The sequence below is a fragment of the Alligator sinensis genome, unplaced genomic scaffold, assembly GCF_000455745.1.
Source record: "Alligator sinensis unplaced genomic scaffold, ASM45574v1 scaffold71_1, whole genome shotgun sequence".
NCBI classification, from domain to species: Eukaryota; Metazoa; Chordata; order Crocodylia; family Alligatoridae; genus Alligator; species Alligator sinensis.
This window is the reverse complement of record NW_005841834.1, coordinates 4,172,757-4,189,089: the sequence shown is the minus strand read 5'-3', so window position 1 is coordinate 4,189,089 and position 16,333 is coordinate 4,172,757. Positions and strand designations below refer to the sequence as shown.

The 16,333-nt window shown below is 41.6% G+C and overlaps 1 protein-coding gene across 1 annotated transcript in view; it reads right to left on the bottom strand.

Annotated features, from left to right (window-relative positions):
- Positions 1–16,333, bottom strand: part of JPH1 (junctophilin 1) — a 119,886-nt gene that overhangs the window by 39,829 nt on the left and 63,724 nt on the right. Inside the window, exon 2 of the mRNA XM_014518771.2 lies at positions 4,820–4,938. Coding sequence (XP_014374257.1) covers positions 4,820–4,938 — 119 coding nt within the window. The remainder of the gene's footprint in view (positions 1–4,819; positions 4,939–16,333) is intronic.

Here is a 16,333-nt window from a genome sequence, read left to right as displayed (position 1 = left end):
TATAAGTTCATCATGGGGGCACAGAAGGGAATTGGTGAGGCTTTACTCACCAAGGCGCCCCTGGGGGTTACAAGAAATAATGGCCATAAGCTAGCAGAGAGCAGATTTAGACTGGACATTAGGAAGAACTTCTTCACAGTTAGAGTGGCCAAAGTCTGGAATGGGCTCCCAAGGGAGGTGGTGCTCTCCCCTACCCTGGGGGTCTTCAAGAGGAGGTTAGATAGGCATCTATCTGGGGTCATCTGAACCCAGCATTCTTTCCTGCCTATGCAGGGGGTCAGACTCGATGATCTGTTGAGGTCCCTTCTGACCCTAACATCTATGAATCTATGAACCACCACCCTCTGAGTACGACCCTTCAGCCAATTCGCAATCCATCTGACTGTGTAGGCATTGATGCCACAGTCACCTAGTTTTTTAATGAGGATGGGGTGGGGTATTAGTTGACCATCAATATAATGTGGCCATGAAAAAAAACAAATGTGATCCTAGGATATATCAGCACTTCCAGCATACGTAGGGAAGTATTAATGCATTTGTATACAGCACTAGTAAAACATCATCTGCAATACTGTGCACAGTTCTAGTCACTCATATTACGATGTATTCAAACTGGAACAGGTACAGAGGAGGGTTGTTAGGTTGATTGAGGGAATGGAGATTCAAAGAGCGTGGCTTATTTAGACTAGCAAAACTAAGGCTGAAAGGATAAATGATTGCTTAAGTCTTCCCAGAACCACCCATCCTAGACTTCGAAGAAGCACCGAACCTTGCTAACCTCATCACCAGAAGCAAACTTCCTATGGCCCAAACACAACGAATGGTTCCAGACCATGCCATGACAAGAAATACAAAACCTGCCAACATATCTCCACCACCCCCACAATTATAACACCCCACAACAGAACCATCAGCATTCCTGGATTATACAGCTGCACCTCCAGAAATGTTATATATCTCATCCAATGCACCAAATGCCCTGACAGAAAATACACAGACCAAACAACAACTGCATACCAGAATGAACGCGCACCGGAAATCTATTAAAGACAAGAATCCCTAATTACCTGTGGGGGCACATTTCTCACAAGAAAAGCACTCTCTCTCCAATCTTTCAGTTCTAATCCTCAAAGGGAATTTACAAAACATGTTTCACAGACAAGCCTATGAACTTAATTCACCAACTTCCTGGATACAAAAAATCATGGACTAAATATAGATATTAGATTTATGACACATTATAACTTGCTTGACATCTGACTCCCCAGGTACCTCTCCACTATTTACCAGCTACATTCATTTCCCTCCCCACCTCTTCCCCAGCCTCTCTCTCACCCACTGAATCCTCAATTTACATTTTCACTGACTGCCTGTCTTGCCTGCACTGCATACCAGCCTCTGGCTTCTTTACTATTCATTCCATCCAGGAAGAGCACACATCAACTGCAGATGCTTCCTCAGCCTGATGAAGGGTATTTAAACCTGAAAGCTTGCTAAGATTTTTTTTCAACTATTTGAGTTGGTCTAATACAAGATATCAGATTTACCCAAAGAACCTTGTCTGCTCTCTATAGATACATGGAATTGTTAAACATGGGGGTGGAAAAAGACCCATTTAAGCTGCAGAATAGTACTGTCACGAGAACAAACTGGCCAAGAAATTAATCAGTTCAGAAATTGGAAGAAAGTTTTTCACCATCAGAGGCTGAAAGTTCTGGAACAACCTTCCAACAAGGGAAGTGGGGACAAAAAACCTTACTGATTTTAACATTGTTTAATTAGTTTATGAAGTGTATTAATGATGTGGTTACTTGTGCTAGCAAGGGACCAGATATAATGACCTATGAGGTCTGTATTTAGTCTGATATTTTTCCCCTGTTCATTTATGAGATGTAATCGAAAGCTGTATGCAACAAGGTAAGCAATTTGATTGTATTAAAATCAATCAGAAATGGGAAGCAAGCATTTATGTTAACAGAAATCCAGTTCTTTCAAGAAATACAGTTCCATGACTTTAGAATAAAATCAAAATATGAGTGGGTTCAAAATTTAGTTCAGTATTTTCTATTCCCCATACTCGTACTCACATTTGGTCACTTTACATTGTCTTGCTATGTATAACTGTAGTCCAAATGGAACAATTATAAAAGGAGCAAATCCTTAAAGCAATATTGAATTTATCTTTCAGTAAGGTTGAAGTCTGTAAATTAATAAAAATGATAAAACAGCTTAAATAATGTTTTACTCTATAAGAAGAAAAATCCCGCCCCCCATTAAATTGTTCATGTAGGAGTGTGTAGTGTGCTTGTCAGCAAAACATCTTCATATACTGCTTTCTTTTAAAATTTGAAATCAATAGAAACACTTGTAAGACTGAAATGAGCCGGATGTGACTGCACTACAAGCTTAGGAAAATATGCAAACAAACAGGGTCAAAATAGCTGTACCATATCCTGCATTTATATTTAATTGGCTATATTTAAGTTATGTTAATTAACTGGAAAGGTATTATCAAACAAAGAAACTGCCCATTATCGTTGTGGTGTTGCTGTAATGTAACATAATTATAAGTTTTCTTTGCACTAGTTAACATTGGTAAAAAAATAAATACATTTTTTTTAACGTTCCAAGTTCTATTATAAGGTATTGTTAGGATTACCTCCCTCACCCCAGCCTTATTTTTAAATTAAAATTCATAAGTTATTCACAGTTAAGGCATCCCAGCTGTCCTCTCTGCACATATATGCCAGGAAACATTTTGGGTTTATCTTGCCTCCATCATCCCCAAGCCACATCAGAAACTGGCACAGTGGTGGTACTAGAAAGCCGAACACATCTGGGGACAGGATGTTGAACATCTGCTTATGAAGTGCTGGGTGGCTTCTGATGAGTAAACAGGCTGTGCCCAGAAAGGGGAAGAGGGTGAGGGTGCTGAAGACTCTGGAAAGATACTGGAAGATCAGCATCTCTAAGACCTGGGGTGTCAAATTAGTTTGCACCCCCAGGGCCAGATTTGGATTGCAGGGCTTCCTGTAGGTTGATTATGAACTCACCTCTGGGGATGGGGCAAGCAGCAGTGGGACAAGTGATATCAGGGATCCATGAGGTTTAACACACTTGTTGCTTGCTTGCTGCCACCAAAACAGGGCCCAATGCTCTGAGTTCTTGGCCCCTCAAGATTACTTAGAAGAAACCCTTTGCAAGACACCTTAACATAATGTAAAAACTGCAGGGTTGCTTTTTAACTCCCCACCCAAACACATGGCTTGATGTTTATAGGCCACAACTGGATAACACACTCCATCCTGCCTCATGAGGTAATTGGGGTGGGGCAATTTCTGTGCTACCAAAAGAACAGGAGTTGATATTTTGTGTAACCCAAACCACTGTAGGGGAAGGCCCCTTTGAGACACTGCATATTTGAGTGAGGGCAGATGTGATCCAGACCTTAAGAAGTGCTTCAGGCAAAACTGGTGTTGGCTTCTCAAGATACGAATAAAGTTTTCAGGTTTTGAACTATAATGAATATGGCACAGAAATAACTCTGAATATTAAATGTCTTGCTCTGACTTCTACATTCAGGGAAGCGTTCATACATGGGTGTAGCCATGTGAAGGCTTGACACTAATGCTGCAACAGTGACATGTTTTCCAGAAAGCACTGTTATTTGTTACCAAATGATTATACACAGGCAACAAAACCTCCTTGAACAACAGATACTCTTCGTTGCCTACACACAGCTATTTTTTCTGGATAAATGTTGAAATTCAAAATGGCATGAACTTTTTAATCTAACAATTAAAAATGAGAATAGAAATCAAACTACTTAAAAAAACCCAGCAAATCTAAAGGCTGCTCAAGCTTTAAAAATAAAGGACCAATGCAGCAAGCATTTTTATCAGCAGGATGTGGCTGAAGGGGAAAAACAAAGTTTGAGAAAAAACATACTAAAGTAGCAATATAAACACAAGAGGACACAAGCTTCCCTGTACATTTAAATGGTGTTTCCATGAGCAGTAAGTGTTGAGATGCTGTATGTCTGATTTGGGTTAGAATGTTACAATGAAGAATAGTCAGGTCACGATCCTTTAGGCTAAGTACAGACAGTCAAAAAGCCCGAGGCTGAATTGATTCAATCTTCACAGGTGAGTCTAAGCTACAAAGACTGAATTACACTAATAAGAAAGTAAACACACATTCACTTTTGATTCTGGAAATGAAGCCACATGCCTGCAGTGGCTCAGACCAGAAGCCCAGGAGTCCTGGGGCTGAGGAAGGGGAAACTGGGGAGTGCTAGAGCACACCTTCCTGCTTGGCTGGAGCAGACAGCTTGGGCCAAAGCCAGCCTGACCACCCTGCAAGGGAGGGGGGGCGTGTTGCAAGAGAGATGCAAAGCATCCTTCAATGCTGGGGGGACTATGTGTTAGCTTGAATCTGGAGGGGATGTGGGACAGAAGTTCAATAAACCGATTTAACCTAAATCAGTTAAGTCTGATATTACATTTATCCAGGTTTATCTTAAACCAGTGAAAGCAGTTTGTGTGCATTGAACTTCTGTCGTGTTACAGATTTGGACCAGTTTCTGATCACTTATACTAGTTTGTGTGTAATTTCTATCCCTAGCCTTAAAGCGCATTCATAGCTCATCTCTAATGTTCTTTTGTTTTTGCCATTTGTTTATGAGCTTCTGTGTGACATTGGCTTCTGGAACGTGGTCACCCTTACTGGGAATGACAAGTATCTGCAAGAACCTTATTTTTTGCAAGGAAAAAGGAAAACCTTTTCACAATGGAACAACAACAAAAAAGCCAAACTTTACCTGGTTGGTAGAAATTTGGTGAGAGTTCTCTGGCCACTGCTCTTGCAATATCACATTCCTGGTGAGCAGCCTGAGCAGCCTGATCTGCAGCGTCTGCTTTAGCTCTTGCATGTGCAGTTCTGTACAAAGCAGAAAGGAGTTTATATGGACAGGGGTCTTTTCATTATTTGTAATAATAGGTGTGAGAGCAAGGTACTGCAGTAACTGTACTGACTATGAGTAACTGCAAAACAAGTAAGTGTTTTGCAATCAAGGCATTATTATTCTAATCTTGCCTTCCTGTCACTTTTCCTTTAAAGTTATACAATTGGCAACCTAGGCGAGTACAAAGTCTATAAAGGAAGAAGATATTTATCTATATGAAACCTTAAACTTTAATCATATGTAACCATGGATGTATCAAACCTTAACCAAAGTTATTGTGACTCCTGATATTTATGCAAAATAATATTGGAATAATAACTGCAAACAGTGTAGTTTGGAAATGAATGTGGTGGGGTATTCTTCTTTGATGCATCAACTAAAATTTATGTAAGGGGTAGTCAAATGTACCCCGGTCCCAACATCATATGAAGACAATTTGATGAACTGCTGGTTTTCTTGTTAGTAAACTCAAAGAAGCACTTTATCAAGGAATACAGAAATACAAGCAAATATAATAGAATGGTTGTGCACTTTTAAAAAATAAAATACCTGCTCTTAAGTCTGGATAGGTGTTGCAAAGTTCAGGGATGGCTGACATATTTTTCATATGACATATTTTTAAGAAGTGAAGTTGGTTTTGACAATGACAATATGGTCTGTGATACAGATATAAAAGTATAGTCCTAAAAAGAGATTTTGAGAAAAATCATTGTAGTTTAGTCAGAGGCACTGGTTAAAGCTGCCCCCCAAATCTCAGAAACCTCAAAAGCCAAAACTGCAAGCCAAAAGTATTAAAACTAGAAAAGACTCCACCTTTCCCTCCATAGTCATTCAGGTCGCACTGATACAGAATGGAATCTGATTTCAGTTTAATGTTGCCTCAAAGTGTTTTACAAAACGATGAACTGCATTTAGCTAGTACTGTCAGCACGTGGGCACAGAAAGGAGACATTTTGAACTCTAGTTAGAATGTGGGCTTCTATTTGGATAGTACTTCGTGCATTTAAAGACATAACTGTATATTAGGGCAGCAAGGCTCCTCCTTTGCTAGGCATGGGGTGGCAGGTGGTGTTACAAGCTTTGATGTCTCCTGCAGCCCTTAAAGTTCTTTGCAGCCCAGGGCTGTATTACCTTTTATATGGGCTACAAAAAAGGAGTGAAAAAGACTCTTAGGACTAAATTGAAAAAGGGAACTTAGTGGAATCCACAGCCCCAAAGTGCTCCTTACATAGTGTATGGAAAGACTTAGGGAGCCCAAAGAACAGGATCAACAAAACCCAGCAGGCTGAAGGGGTGGCTGCTAATGTAGTCACTAGGAAACGGCAAGGAAATAGACATGGGTTAAATTCCACAAGCACATCTGCAGGACTAGACACTTCACAAATCCTAGGAGCAAGATATTTGTTGAGTTGTTGAGCATAGTCAAGACTAAAACACATTTGTGACTATGCCTACAAAGCAGACTTCTAAATGTCTAGAGAACTTTAATAGCAGAAAATACCCCCATGGATTTTAGGTATCCTCAGGATTTGGCTGTAGTGGAGCAGAGATTTTGGGAATATGTCTACACATGCATTAATTCACTTTAGTTAATGTGCATTAAATCCATTGTGAGGTACTAGGAAAATTCACATTAGCCTGTCCTAATGCACATTAATTAAAGTGACGTTTAATATGCATTAGCCTATTTTAATGCATATTAACAATACTTAGATTCTTTACATGGAAAATAACAACACATTTATAATTTTATTATTGGATAGGTTGTCTTAAATATGAAGTTGGCTTAGATTTAGGTAAATATGGTCATTTGTACACAGATAAACTATGGGCTGATCTTCATTTTGTGATGGATGAATCACAGTGCCGACTGGGCAGTGTCAGTGAAAAAAGGACTAGGTGTCATGCAGCCAGACAAGATTGTGCAGATATTTTCTTAATATTTTGGTGTACTAAGATACTATATTTCATGCCAATATTTGATGCATCTTTCCTAAAAATGCAGGCTCATATTAATACGGGATTTGAGCACTGCTATAAATGAGAAATGATATAATAGTACTACCTGACAGGAGAGCTGTAGCAAAGATAACTAAACAGAATGGGAAGCAAATATGTGACTTAAAAGCTGGGGAGCAGGGAACCAGGGTTGGGGAGGATCTTTCTGGCCCTTCTCTCTTGCACCTTTGGATTTAAATTGCCCCCTGTACAGCTCAGATGGACTATACACGCTTCAGTCTAAAACCGGGGGGCTCCCTACTGACAGGCCTTTCCCAGGCAGGGGAAAGGACAGTCTGTCAATTGATGGGCTCCCTGAAAAGTTGTACTGCTGTCTAGCCAGGGGGCTGAAACATGTACATTCCAGCTCCTGGGCTATTTTCTAGCCTATTTTTTTCTGAAATTCTTACCATTAGAAGTAAATGTCTGTTCATGGCCAGTGTTACCAACCTGGAGGAAAACTTTAGATCTGAGTTACCACTCTTAAAGAATTTTCTATAATGGAAAGGTTGTTAGAATTTTAACTACATTCAAGCAGCATAACCTCACTCAAATATAATCCATTTCTCTTCATTGATTATCTTGGCTAAGGTTACTAAATATTTCCTGCTTTTTGTTCTGGAGTTATTTTGTCATTATGTCATCTTAGTCTCTTGTCTAATATGAATAATTCTGTTAATCATGCATTGAAGCCTATCATATACTGAATAAAGTATCTCACATACTGAAAGGGTCACCATCATCTTAACAATCACTTTCCCGCAGAAAATTTTTCAGTCATTCTTCTTAAAACTAACTCATAAGTTTATTACAATTATAAGAGAATAATTTTTTTTTCTCTTTCTTCTTCCCCCAGTTTGTTTAATATGTACATATGAAATGGTTTCAACTTTGTGTTTCTGTTGCATGTTCTTCTACACAAAGCTTCAAGATTAATTGCAGCAGCAAAACTGAACTTGAAGAGAGTGGGGCAGGACTATGCAACAAGCAAAAGGCAAGAGACCAAAAAAGAAAGGCTTCTGCATATTTCTCATTGCTTTATTCAGGCCTCCCCAAAATACCTTTCTAAACAACAGCAGACAAACTATTGTAATGTTTTACAGTCTTTTTTTTTTTAAATCAGCACCCACTCCTCCTTAAAGGTTGTTTCAGAAATGTCAGCTGTTTACTGCTTCTTTACAGCTTTCTCACAGCTGAACTGAACATATCTTTTTATAAAAGTATTTTTTTAATTTCATTTAAATGCTATTAGAAAATGGTGTCTTAAAACCCTTTAATTTTTTTCATAGGTACAGCAAAAGTAAGGCTTCAGAACAGAGATTAAATATGGCTGGTTGGATACAGAATGAGCTATCAGTTAATCTACCCAAGCTGACATGTTATATGAGCTTCATATAATGATTCATCATAAGGAAAGGTAAAATTAAGTTACTCAGTGGCTGGAAACGAACTGCAGTCCTCCTGTGAAATAAGCACAGACCTATGATTATGGACACATATTGTATGCTATGTAACTGTACCTATACTTGGACTGATGCATCTTAAATCTACAGGTTGCATGATGGTAATGAAGGACAAAATGCTGGTAGTTTTAATGTAGTCGCTCTTATTGTAAGTGATATCTGGATTCAAATAAAAGGGTCTGTTTTTAACTTTCAAATTTCTAAACTGGAGATACAGTTGATGACATTTAAATGTTGTCTTGCTGTTTGGGTTTCACTGGTAGTTAAACATCTTGGTATCTGAACTACACCTACAAAATCGTGGGCACAAAATGAAAGATATCTCAAAAGCAGTCCTAGTGGTATAGTCATACAATCAGATTTCCATCTGCTTTTCTGTGAGAAGGGAACTAAAGGTAGTTTTTTTGAGGGCTGAAGACATTCAGCTATATTATTTGGCATTCTACACCAAAAATGCTTTATATGTACTGCCATATGTCTTCTATGCATCCGTTGTGAATGCCCTGAAAGTTGCACTGTTCGAGTCAACTAAATATTGATTGTAATGAAAGTTGTACGTTGTTCTATACTCTCTATATCATTTTGTACCTCAACAGTATTCTCCTATATATTTGCAATGCATTTTGGATTAATCTGAAAACACTATTAATATATAATTTACTACACTCTATCTTGCAGCTCATGTCTAAAGATACTGGCCCCGATAGAGGCCCTTCTAGTAACCAGAACATTACTTATCTCCAGTGGGTGCATCTACAGTAACTGACACTGACTAATTAGCTCTGCAGTAAAGCATCACCATTTACATGTGTACCCCTATTAGGGCGCAGTAAATTAATCAACTATGTTGTAGGATAGTACTCTCTGGGACAAGTACTATCCAACAGCAAAGTAGTTTCATGTGCCAAAACACATGTGTAGATGGTGACCAGGGCTGGCTGGGGCACAAGGGTGCTAGAGTGCAAGGGCTGCCTGCTGGCTAGCCCCACACTAAAGCCCACTTGTGCCCTAGCCAGCCCCTCCACAGCATGCTGAGCAGGGGAGGAGCAGTCCTGGGTGGGCAGGCTGACCCTCCTGAACTGCACCAAAGCTTATTGCTATGTGCTAATTGCACATGTAGATTCACTCAGTGTGATGCTTAGATTTCTCCACAAATTGCTTAGATTTCTGCCCATTACTCAGTTTTATATAAATGCTGTAATATTTTTAATACCCAGATAGCAAGCATCTCATTTATTATTTCGTTAAATACCCATAATGACTAAGGTGTAGGCTGTAGCTGTGTTGGTCTAAGGACATAGGCAAAAAGGTTCTTTGGGTGAATCTGGTATCTTTTATTAGACCAACTTGAATAGTTGGGAAAAAAAATTCTTAGCAAGCTTTTGGGTTTAAAAGCCCTTTGTTAGTCTGAGGAAGCCTCTGCAGTTGGTGTCTGCTCTTCCTGGATGGACTGAATAGTAAAGAAGCCAGAGGCTGGGCTATCAGATTCACCCAAAGAAACTTGTCTGCCATATGACTAACAAATTCCAGAAAAGCCCAAATAAATTAAATGTACTTGCTTCCATTGTTTTCCAAAGAGAACAATCAGATTTGAATACCTGATCTGCTTTTCTGATGCGGTGCTGCTTACCAATCCAGAACATTGCTTTTCTTCTTAATTGCTCAGCTTTGCTTCTGTTCCCCACACCCCTCCCTGCTTTCCCAGTCTTGCTGTAAAGTATCTCAGACTGGACAAATCTAGAGACAGAACAGAACGTGGAAGTTGCTGATGCTTCATAGATTGTAAAGCCGGAAGGGACCTCAGTAAATCATTGGGTCTAGCCCCCTGCACCAAGCAGGAGAGATAACTGGGGGTCAGGTAACCCCAACAAGGTGACTGTCTAATCTCCTCTTGAAGATTTCCAGGGTAGGTGATTGCACCACCTCTGGAGGCATGGGTGACACATAGGAGGTGTACATGGGTGCATGTGCACCCCCTGAAACTGGCAGTGCACCCCCTGTGAAAAGTGCTGCTGACAGGATCGGCAGCACCTACGGGCAGTCGCCCCCCCCCCGTTGCTGACACCACTGGCAGCGTCTGCGGGTGGTCCCTGATGCTGACAGTCTGCTGACGGTTGCAGAGCAACCGGCACCAGTGGCAGCTAGGTGGTCCTGTTCTCTTCCTGTGTACATCATAGTTCCTGAGGAATTTGGTCTTTTGGACTAAAGATTATAAATTGATTATATGGTATTGGCTGTTTTTGGCTGTGATGTGCAGGTGGATGGGGTAGAGTGGTTGTGTGGACCTTTTTGTCGGATGGTTGCCTACTGCTGTGGGGGACCGAACTTCACACACGTCCCTTCCAAACTTCTGTTCCTATCTTCTCTCTTTGCTTTCAGGCTGCCTTCTGATTAATTAAACAGAATTATCAAATCATTAAGCTGGAAGGGACCTCAAAGGTAATTTGGTCCAACCACTACATGAAAGGTATTCCTAAAATATACCTATCTTTATCCAGCTACCTCTTGAATGAATGAGATTTTTCAGCTTCCCTGAGCAGTCTAGTTCACGTCTTATTCTTTTTAACAGTAAGGAAGTGTTTTTCTGTGATCTTATCTAAATCATGAAATTCATCTAAATCATGAGAAACAGTACACTTATTAGCTTTATTTTCTGCTTTCAAACTAAAACCACATGGAAAACTAAAGACCAGATTCTTTTTAGACTCCCAAAGTCCAGCCAATAACCAAATATTTCTTTTCATGGATGATTTTTTTTAACATATACTTTTTTTTTTTCTCATCCATTTCGGGCCAAATGTTTAAAGCCCAGTGCCAAAAAGGTAACAGAATCATAGAAAATTAGGGTTGGAAGGGACCTCAGAAGGTCATCTAGTTCAATCTCTTGCTCAAAGCAGGACTATCCCCAACTAGATCATCCCAGCCAAGGCTATGACTACCCAGGTCTTGAAAACCTCCAAGGATGGAGATTCTATAACCTCTCTGGGTAACCTGTTCCAGTGTTTTACTACCCTCCTAGTGAGAAAATTCTTCCTAATATCTAACCTAAACTTCCCTTGCTGCAACTTGAGACCCTTGCTCCTTGTTCTGTCATCTGCCACCACTGAGAACAGTCTAGCTCCATCCTCTTTTGAACCCCTCTTCACATAGTTGAAGGCTGCTATTAAATACCACCTCCCCCCTGCAGTTTTCTCTTCTCTAGACTAAACAAGTCCAGTTCCCTCAGTCCTTCCTCTTAAGTCATATGCTTCAGCTCCCTCACCATTTTTGTTGTTCTCTGCTAGATTCTCTCCAATTTGTCCATATTCTTTCTGTAGTGGGGGGCCCAAAACTGAACAGTCTCCAGATGTGGCCTCACCAGTGCCGAATAGAGGGGCATAATCACTTCCCTTGACCTACTGGCAACACTTCTACCAATGCAGCCCAGATACTGGTAGCCATCTTGGCAACAAGGACACACTGCTGGCTCATATTCAGCTTATTGTCCACAATAACCTCCAGGTCCATTTTTGCAGAGCTGCTGCCCAGCCAGTCAGCCCCTAGGCTGTACTGGTACATGGGATTGTTCCGTCCTCAGTGCAGGACTTTACACTCACCCTTGCTGAACCTCATGGAATTCCTTTTGGCCCAATCCTCCAATTTGTCTAGGTCACCCTGAATCTTAGCTCTACCCTCCAGCATATCTATTACTCCCCCCACAGCTTGGTGTCATCCGCAAACTTGCTAAGAGTGCACTCTATGCCATCTTTCAGGTCGTTGTTGAAGACGTTGAACAAAACTGGCCCCAGGACTGACCCCTAGGGCACTCCACTTGATACCACCTGCCAACTATACATCAAACCATTGATTACTACTTTCTAAGCCCGATGCTTGAGCCAATTTTCTATCCAGTTTACAGTCTGTTCATTTAGCTCATACTTCCTTGGCTTGCCTATGAGAATGTTTTGAAGTTTTATATTGAAGTCTTACAGAAATCAATAGAACTGGTATGGGGAAGAAGCAGAAGGTTCTTGAGAAATAGCTCCCCAAACATTTTCATGGCACACATTTTATTTTTATACAGATTTCAGATATGGCAGCACATTTACTGGATTCTAGATAGGCTGTTATACCACCTCATCATTATTGTATATTAGCATAATCCAGTAGTGCATAAAGTGACATGACTAGCCTTCGACAGAAGTGGCTGGACCTCCCTCTCATACTCTCCCCTAAGGTAAAACTCTCCAGTGTGCAGAGCAGAGTTAGGATGTTTAAATATATATATCAAAGATATTATGAAATAGGGATTATAACTCCTAATTATATACTATTTGAGACAATATATTCATGTAACCTTTTATGAAGTTTTATAAATAGGTTACAACAGGCCATGTACTATATTAGGGCCCAATCTTCTAGGGTTCCCCGAGGATCCTCTATAGATTGGTACAGATTAAAGAAAACCACTCTATCCAATGGGACTCAGTGCTCAGCCTAGAAGATTCCATTAAGCATCTCTGTGATGCTTAGTTTCAGTTCTCAAACTGTGGATTTGTCTCTCCAGAGATCATAGATGGACAAGATTCTTTGGGTAGATGTGATATCTTTTATTAGATCAACTAAGTAGTTGGAAAAAAATGTTTTGCAAGCTTTCAGACACAAACGCCCTTCTTCAGATATAGGGAGAGCTTGTTGTCTCCACAGATAACATCCTTGTTAAGAGCAGTATACGGAGATGAGAGATAACAGATCTGATTACCCATCTATCAGCCCTGTTGTCTCTGTGCAAGTTTATGTGTACACAGTCAAGCTTTTACCTTTCTCTAAAGGTGCAAAGTTTCAAGAAGTTAAATCAAATCCACCCTATGAAAATTATATATAACTGGAGCCATGTCATTTTCCACAAGAATGAGATGGTGTCTCAGAGGTGGAAGCAAGCATTACTCTCAGATGCGGCTAAGTGAGAACTTCATGTCAGTGAGGAATCCAACAGTGGTCAAACTACTGGGTGAAGTGACCAGTTGTTGGCATGCGCTTACAAACAAATCTATTGTGCATATGAATGTTTAATTGCTCCTCTGGATGTTGCCAGGAAGAGTTTGTTAACAATTCTGTGGATAGACCCAATTGATCGAAATATGTAAATAGGTTCGTGTATGTGCGAGAGAGAATAGGAAGCATTTTCCATTTCAAAATGGCATCTCAATGTTTTGTAAAGTTTTATGGAACTTTTCATGAACATAGTTTGAAAATGTTATCAAAATGATTTTATAATCAATTATTTCTGTTTCAAAAGCCACTATAAAATGTTTAAGATTTCTAAGAAAACAACTCCTATTGGACTCCAAGATGAACATGAGTCGTCAGTGTGACAAAGTCATCAGAAAAACTAATGGCACTTTATCGTGCATCAACAGATGCATGACGAACAGATCCAAGGAGGTGATACTTCTCCTCTATCGGGCGCTGGTCAGACCGCAGTTGGAATACTGCGTGCAATTTTGGGCGCCGCACTTCAAGAAGGGATGTGGATAACCTGGAGGGGGTCCAGAGAAGGGCCACTTGTATGGTTAAGGGCTTGCAGGCCAAGTCCTATGAGGAGAGACTAGGGCACCTGGACCTCTTCAGCCTCCACAAGAGAAGGTTGAAGCCTATAAGTTCATCATGGGGGCAAAGAAGGGAATTGGTGAGGCTTTACTCACCACGGCGCCCCCGGGGGTTACAAGAAATAATGGCCATAAGCTAGCAGAGAGCAGATTTAGACTGGACATTAGGAAGAACTTCTTCATAGTTAGAGTGGCCAAAGTCTGGAATGGGCTCCCAAGGGAGGTGGTACTCTCCCCTACCTTGGGGTTCTTCAAGAGGAGGTTAGATAGGCATCTACCTGGGGTCACCTAGACCCAGCCCTCTTTCCTGCCTATGCAGGGGGTCGGACTCGATGATCTATTGAGGTCCCTTCCGACCCTAACATCTATGAATCTATGAACTCAAATTCTAAATCTTCAACACACAAAAAACATTTCAGAATGGTTCACTGTTATCTTACCCTCCTGCTAGGGCCTAATCCACTAGGTTTTAACTTTCATAGTGGACTTTCCAACTGGCTGCCCACTGGCCAAAGGGTTAAATTGTGGTCCTAGGCTCCTGCCTGGCCACTGCTCTCCACATCACTTTGGTTCCAATAGCAGCAGGAGTTCCTGGGCTCCACATTCCATCCTCTGGTTGCTGCTTCCTGTCCCAGAGGGTAGCAAGGGCAGCCTGGGGTGTTTGGTGCAGCAGCGGGGTAGGGAGGTTGCAGGCATACAGTACAGCAGTAGAAGGCCTGCATGGGTTCTCAGTGTAGCAGGCATGTGGTTTAGCAGTGGAGTCATGGGATAGAGGGGAGGAGCGTCACAGGTATGCAGTGCAGCAGTTGGCAGGGAGCGAGAGAAGGGGAGGGAGATGCATTGTTTGTTCAGCACTCACTGGTGTACCCTTGGCCACTTGGAAGTTGGATAGAAAAGTCTGCAGAATTATAGATGCCTGAGAAGTGAGCAGCTACACCATTCATTCTCACAGTAAAATACAAAGTTTATATGTTATGTTTCAGAGCTGCCCGAAATAACTTAGGCCAATTATTATGACAAATAAAATTTAATATTAAACAGCATGACCAGTTAAAACACATTTGTGGATTCCATGGACGTAGGCTAATTGCAGGAACATTATTTCTGCATTATTTTGTGTAAAGTACAAATAGATAATAAAACTAATTTACTGTACTTGTTACTAATATGTATGTACATGTAATATACAGGTTGTTGAGGGTTTTTTTTGTAAAAAATGTGTTATATTTTTCATAGATGACCTGGGTACTCCGCTTCCCAGTATTACTCATCTGATTGCATTTCTGATACAACAACTGAAAAGAGTGCCAAGATATGTGAAGCACTGAAAAATAACTATTTAGTGTTCACTTTGAAGAGAAAGTCAAAATTTCAGTCTTTGTAACAGGGTGGTCTCCTCATCAGGTCTTTGCTGGCTGCCCTGCTCCTGGGGTAACCACCCACTTCGCTTACCTGCCATGCCTTGATGGAAAAATATGAGAGTTCTTACTAAGGTGGGAGGCTACCCATTACTTGCCCTGCTGACAGGGGCCTAATACCCACTCTGACCTCTCCTCCATGGGTCCTGTGCCTCACAGATGTTACTGTCACGGGGCACCTCGCTGCCCTGCTCCTAGAGAGGGGAAAACTGCTGGGGGAAAAGCCCTAGCAGGGATAATGAGTGCAGCTGTGAGTTGCCAGGGCAACCCCAGCTAGATTAACTCACACCTGACGGCAGTCAGCTGGTAATGTAGGGCAGGGCCTGGCCCTTATAAAGCCCAGGGCTGAAGCCAGGCTAGCAGTTCCCTGCCAGCAGTCAGAGGGGCAGGAGCTCATGGAGCTAGGATGCGAGTACCGCTCAAGCAGACTGCAGGGTGGTGGCTCTGGAACGCGGAAGCCATGTTGTTGCAGCCAGACGGCCTTAAGTTAAATTATAGCCAGGAAGCTTGTGTTTTGTTTGGTTAGTGTTTGTATTACACCGGTGGCTAGGGTGAGGCTATAAGGGGTTGGAGGAGGCCTCATAGGGACCCCCAGAGGGGTGGGGGCCCCAGCGCCTGAGGAGGGCGCAGCGTACTCATTGGGGACTCGCAACGAAGGGTGAGGACCCCAGTGCCAGAGCAGGCGCAGCATACTCAGGGGGAACCCCCAGTGGTATGGGAACCCCAGCGCCAGTAAGGGCGCAGTATCCTTAAAGGGGCCTCACAGTGGAGTGTGAAGACCCCGGCGCTCAGCGTGGGCACAGCGAGCCCCAGAGAGGGGGCAGTATTATTAGGAAGCCCAGCGTTGGCACAGCAGTCCCAGAGAGGGGCAGTATTATTAGGAAGCCCAGCGTGGGCACAGCA